Here is a 6,000-nt window from a genome sequence, read left to right as displayed (position 1 = left end):
GGCGGCAGGAACGCTGGGGCGACCCCGCGGCGGCGCACGCCTCCCGCAGCCACCGCGGCAGCCGGCGGCCCGCCCGGGCCTACCAGCGCGGCCGCCCTGCCCTGCCCTGCCCGCCATAGGCGCCCCGCGCGCTGCCTCCGCGTCCGCGCGCCCCCCCCCGCCCGCCCGCCCGCCCTCCCTCCGCCGGCCTCCGCCGCCCCGGCGGGCCGGCAGGGCCGCGGCAACCGCGGCCCGCCTCTCCCCGGCGCGGCAGCGGCCCGCCGCGCCTCCCGGCCGCTCAGGCAGTCTCCCGGCCTGCCCCGGGAGGAGGGTCCACTGAGGGGAGGCGGCCAAGCGGTAGCGGTAGCAACGGAGGCGCCGGCGGCGTGCGCGGCCCAGGGTGGCCGGGACGGGCGGGCTCCTTCCCCGCTGCGTTTCGCAGCTGTCACGCACCTCCCCGCTCGCGTTGCCGCCCCCCCGGGCCCGTGAGCAACATGAGAGTAGTGGCTTTGATCAGGTAACGGGCTGAGGGAGCGCCCATGTGGGCGAGCGAGGGGCGGCTCGCAGGCGGAGGCTTGCGGCGGAGGGAGGGCGCGGGGAGAGGCCGAGCCCGCCCGCCCGCCCGCCCGCTCGGGAGCAGCCCGGGGGTCGCGCTCCACCCAGCGCCGCCTGGGAGACCCTCCTGCCCCGGCGCTTCCCGCCCGTGCGTTTCCTGCCGGCCCCCGCCGCCTCCCCGGCGCGGAGCGGTGGCGCTCCGGCGGGCTCTTCCTCTCAGCCGGCTGCCGGCGCTCGGGCTGCCTGCCCGCCCGCCCGCCCGCGAGTGCCGGGCCGAGGCGTTCGCTGCCTGTACGCAGGGTACAGCCGCAACAGTTTCTCTTCTGCTTTTCCCTTATTCCCGGGAGGGTCAAGAACGGCTCGTGTCTGTTTAAAAAAACCCAACAAAACCAAACAAAAAAACCCCAAACCAAACAGAAAGCCAGACCAAAAAAACAACACCCGAATTCTTTTCCCCGCTCGCCTGCTCCCCGATATCCCGGCCCGCAGCGCGGAGGGAGCCGGGCTGCGGGGCGGGCGGGCCCCGAGGCGGCGGCGGCGGCGGTGGGGGCGGGGGGCGGCTGCGGGAGCAGCTGCGGCCCGGGGGTGCAGGGCCTCTGCCGCACGCCCGGCACCTGGGGCAGCTCTGCTCGTTTGCAGTTGAATTTCCAGGTGCTTTTCCTTTCCAGAGATCTTAAGCTCTCCTAGGATAAATTTTCTGCACTCTTAACGACAGGTTGTTCTAGTGTGTCTTTTGAGAGAGGTTTCATTTTGCTCGTTTTCCAAAAGATGAAGCTCACTCGTTTGGATAGTTGCACTTGGGACACAGCCCTATCTGTCAGGGGCTGCTGTATTTGCTTCCCCCCCCCCCCCCCCCCCCCCCCGCTCCTGCCGCTTTTTGTCGGTTTCTGCAGTTCTTGTACTGTGACTGGCTTTTTGTGTGTTTTTATTTAGAGAGATTAACATTTTCTAACAAGGACAAGTGTGTCCTTTTGTTGAGAAATAATAGTTAATTGTAAAACAAACAAGCTAGGAAACTTGTCAATGGGAAAGGATTGTGTGGATGTGAGCAGTGTATTTTTATTTTTGGGTGCAGTAATTATTTACTGAAGTCTTACTTAACATTTGATGTATTAAATTCTCTCAGACAATGTCTGATAGCAAACCTTGCTGAAATTGGGGTTGGGCCACAACAATTGCAAATCGTTACAAACATTACCTAAAGAGGAAAAAACACAGCAAATGTTATCTACATTTTTCAAGAGTTGCTTAAATACAGAGTAGGAAAATCAGCTTTGGTGCTTTTCTTGTTTTATAGATAAGATTTTTGTCTTCCAGGTTTATTTATTTAGATATTCTCTAAACAGAGGAATGTGTTAAAAGGCAGGATGAAATAAAATCCTAAAACCAGGTTTCTAACACAATTGCTATTTTAATGGGAAATTTTACAAGGATGGATTTAGTTTCAGTAGTAGTTTTAAGAAGAGTTTTAAAGAGACATCAAAGTGTCTGAAATCTTTGTAACAGACCTAGCCTCAAAGATCAGAGGGGAAAAAAGTATTTGAAAAGTGCTTCTTACTTTTGAAAAGGTCAGGATTATATATAAAACTACTTCAACCTGTTTTTCTTCTAAAATGTTGGCCACACTTAAAGTTGATAGTCTTGCTTTAAGGTGGTATTTATGGGTTAAACCCTGTATTGTGTTTTGTGTTAAATCATGGACATTTCAAAGCCAGTCTTCTACCAGAAATACGATGTTTTCCAACTCTTTAATTCTTCCAGAATTTTCTTGCTGTAAATGGTTACACTTGTCAATAGAAAAAAAATTGGCTCAGAAGTCTTTTATAGACCCATACCTTTATGGTTACCGTATTTTTTTTTTTTCTGGTATTTTGTTTGTTTATAAGTCTACCTGTTAACATACTTGCAACACTGTCAAAACTAACCCTGACTGTGGCCCAACTTCCTAGTTTTCTACAAAAAGGCCTTATGATTTTTTTCCTGTGATGAGAATTGAGAGGACTTCCCAGGCTACCTCAGTACCTGCCTTCATCTCCTTCTTAAAGCTTTTTTTTTTTTTTTCTTTTCTTCTTTTTTCTTTGTTACAATCTATTAGACAACAGCCAGGCTGCGACTGTGCCAAGTCCACCTTCCTCCCACAGCATGGGCTGTCTGGCTTCATTGGTTTTAACCATCATGTGTTTTACAGCTAGATTAGAAAGCCTTGTAGGTAGGCACCATTTCATTTTGTTTCTTGGTATGGTTAGTTTTTAGGGCCATGGTAACAGTAATACAGAAAGTAAATAACAGTACAGTAGCATGTGATCTAGTAAGCACTCTACAGATTTTGATCAAGTAATCGGTGGTCAAATGTGGGAAATTGGAATGTAGCCTCATCTTAACATGTCTTTTTTAATATAAATTAATGAAAAGATTAATAGATTTATTCTAGTGTTCTTTTAATTTTTGATTTAAAAAAAAAGAATACTGAAGTGCTGTAAGCAGCATAGGCAATTATCTACTGTCATATAATTTTTTTTTCTGAATTTGAGTTTGGAGTCGAAATCAGAACTAGCGGGAGGCTTTTATTTTTTAGAATTAAGTCATTCAGAACAAAAAGAGCCTTTGTCTCATTATGATTCTGTTAAGCCTGAAATTTCACATTATGAAGTGAATACTATCTACATTTTCAAGCTATCAAGCACAGTGTCCAGAATTAATGAAGATATGATTTTTTAAAAATCTTTTTTGTCTATAGGTAGAAGAAAGTTGTAAGTATGCATGAGAGTAATGTCAGGTAGAGGAACCTCGAATTAGGAATCTATTTATTATCATATTTGTATTTACTTTTATAGCACTGAAACATAAGTAACTGCTCTACAAAAATCTGTTAAGTACGAAAGGATGCCGTGTTATTTATACTATTTCTACTTTAGGTTTGCATTATACAGCAAATTAAGGCCAGCATACAGCATTTTAGCATGGTTAAAAGGAGAAATTGAGGGGAATAGCTGTATGGTTACATTCCTGTAATGCACTTTCAAGCTGTTGCATAGAGGGCTAGATAAAAGTGGGAACTTCACCTTGGAAATGCTGAAGAAGTTTGTTAGTAATAGTGTGGTCACAAGGAAACCAGTGGTCTATTGTAGCAAGGACTGCTTGTACTGTCTGTTCTCCTGTCCATGTCTCAGTGCCTCTGAGGCAAGACACAGTTTTACAGAGCTGGTCTAGATCTCTGTTCCAGTTCCTGCCCTGGACTGGTTTTTGTGCCTTGGCATTTAAAGAAGCTGCACAGAATCTCCACCTGCAGTTGTCATTTGAAGGCTGTGAGTCTGAACGTGGATTTTGTAAGCAGTGTGTATTCTAGAGCACTCTTAGTTTTATTGTTAGACTGTAATATTTCATTTGATGGTGATTACAATCCATGAAAATACTATATTTCAGTTACAACAGGAGAGCAGGATTCTTTCCTCACGATAGTGGAAAAGGTTCTGGTAGATTGTGAATAAATATCAAAATTAATTGTATTTTCTGTATTACAGTATCATCTCTTGGCCTCAGAGAAGATTATAATTCTGTTTATTTTTCTGTTTTTTTAATCAGCAGTAATTATTTTTGTTTGCATTTATATACAGTAAAAAATTTGTCAGTGTCAACTGAACCTACTGCCTGTAATAATTACAGCCTTTGAGAATGGGAAGTACATTTAAAATGTTGAAACTTTAGGCAAGGTATCCCATGAAGGATAAATGTTATTCCTGACATGACAGTCTTCATTTAAAAAGACTGCTAATGCTAGCAACTCTGTGGAGCAGATACATTTTTTTTTTTTTAATCCAAGTTATCTAGTAATGAGTACAGAGTGATTAATCTCTGGAGTAGAAGACAGTCTTTGTTCTGAAGGGATTCCAGTGTAAGTGACAGTTCTTCGTGGAATCTCTCAGGTTAGTAATAAGATACAGAACTGGATATGTGCTTTATGGATACTGTATGTAGGCACTATACATATATAGTAAATGTTGCATGGTGAAATCATCCTTTTCCTACTGCTAATATTTTGCAACCTTTTCTTTTTTTATTTCAAAACTTTATAACCAGCTCTGATGATGCTAATTTTTAAGTAGTTAGGCAAAAGTCATAAGGAGCTAAAACTTTTATCAGAACTTTTAATTGCCACTATTTTCTTTTTGTTACAGTGGTGGGAAGGACAGCTGTTATAATATGATGCAGTGTGTTGCCGCTGGGCATCAGATTGTTGCTCTAGCCAATTTGAGACCTGCTGAAAACACAGGTATGAAAGCCACATTTCTTATAGGAGATTTTTTTTTATATTAGAAACAATGGAGGCACAGCTGTGCCTGAATTAAATTCCTTTATGTGTTTTTATATAGTTTTGCATATTGAAGGACAATCTAGAAATCTTGAAAAGAGGTAGAAAAAAGAAAATGCTGTGTAGACATTTTAAATGTATTTTTCCTCAAAGGAGAAAAAAACAGAAGAAGAAGAAGATCAGTAAAAGAAAGGCTTACACAGTTTGAAAAAGGGAGAGGACGAATATCCTGGTGGTAAACAAAGGGATTGTGAGTTCAGTAGCACAAATAGTAAAAGGTGGTAGAGGGTATCATCAAACAAAACAAGCACTGTGTTTCTAGAAATGCTTTAAACTGGCATAAGCCATTCCAGCTGCCAAAAATATGCAGTTTTGCTGCTGCTCATTCGTTTTTACCCTTGTGTATCTTCCTCCATTATTCTAGTGCAGCATTTGTGAACTGGATTGAGGAACTGATCTAGGTTGGAATTGACTTTGATGCACTTCTTTTTCCTGCCTGTGTCATTCCTTTTAGCTTGGACCAGTTTTCTGATCAGTTCCTTATAGGCTGCACCTAGACTTATTTCTACGAAAGAGAATAGGAGAAACTCAGGTAGTCTAAGTCAGTGGTGAGGTAAAAGGGTGCTGAGTACTTCTGTGTTGGCCTAGAGCATAAATTGAAGTGAGACTTGAGAAGGAAGTCAGTTGTTTCCCAGTTGGTAGGGCAGAATGTTAAAGTATGTTAACGTAGGTTAACTGTTGAACATATGTTAAACAATTAAGTTTGATATCTGGTAACTGTATGGTAGGAAGATACACAGAAAGCAAAGGAAAAAGGGAGCTGCCATCACAAATGAGTCATGGGCAGAACTGGCAAATGCTAAGGAGTACAGGAACAATTTATTTTCTGGGTAGCTAGGACATAATAATCTCTAATCTTGTTGAAATATGTTGTCTTCAAACTAATTTATCCACATCAGAAATGTAGAATATTGTCATTAAAATCATAAAATGCTCTCTTTAAGTATGTAGTTGGAAATTTTGTGGAAAGTTAATTGAGGTGCTTCAGGCAATAGTGGATTCTATGCCATTCATTTTATTTTATCTTGTACCACTGTTGCCTGGAGAGTCTCAATTAATAAAGAAACTGTGTATTCTGAACTGAGTATCAGTTTAAA

General features: G+C 43.5%; 1 protein-coding gene across 3 annotated transcripts in view; it reads left to right on the top strand.

The window, feature by feature from the left end:
• The first annotated feature begins 327 nt into the window (after positions 1-327).
• Positions 328-6,000, top strand: part of DPH6 (diphthamine biosynthesis 6) — a 215,357-nt gene continuing 209,684 nt past the window's right edge. For 2 of the 3 annotated variants that reach the window (XM_049825128.1, XM_049825127.1), the window contains exons 1-2: positions 329-496; positions 4,710-4,804. In XM_049825128.1, the coding sequence (XP_049681085.1) occupies positions 474-496; positions 4,710-4,804 (118 nt within the window). In that variant the 5' untranslated portion in view covers positions 329-473. Of the gene's footprint in view, positions 497-4,709; positions 4,805-6,000 lie in introns of all 3 variants that reach the window. The other variant, XM_049825129.1, reaches the window with a different exon arrangement.

The sequence above is a fragment of the Accipiter gentilis genome, chromosome 22 (genome assembly GCF_929443795.1).
Source record: "Accipiter gentilis chromosome 22, bAccGen1.1, whole genome shotgun sequence".
NCBI classification, from domain to species: domain Eukaryota; kingdom Metazoa; phylum Chordata; class Aves; order Accipitriformes; family Accipitridae; genus Astur; species Astur gentilis.
Note: the sequence above shows the minus strand (reverse complement) of the source record. Positions and strands in the feature narration are given on the sequence as shown.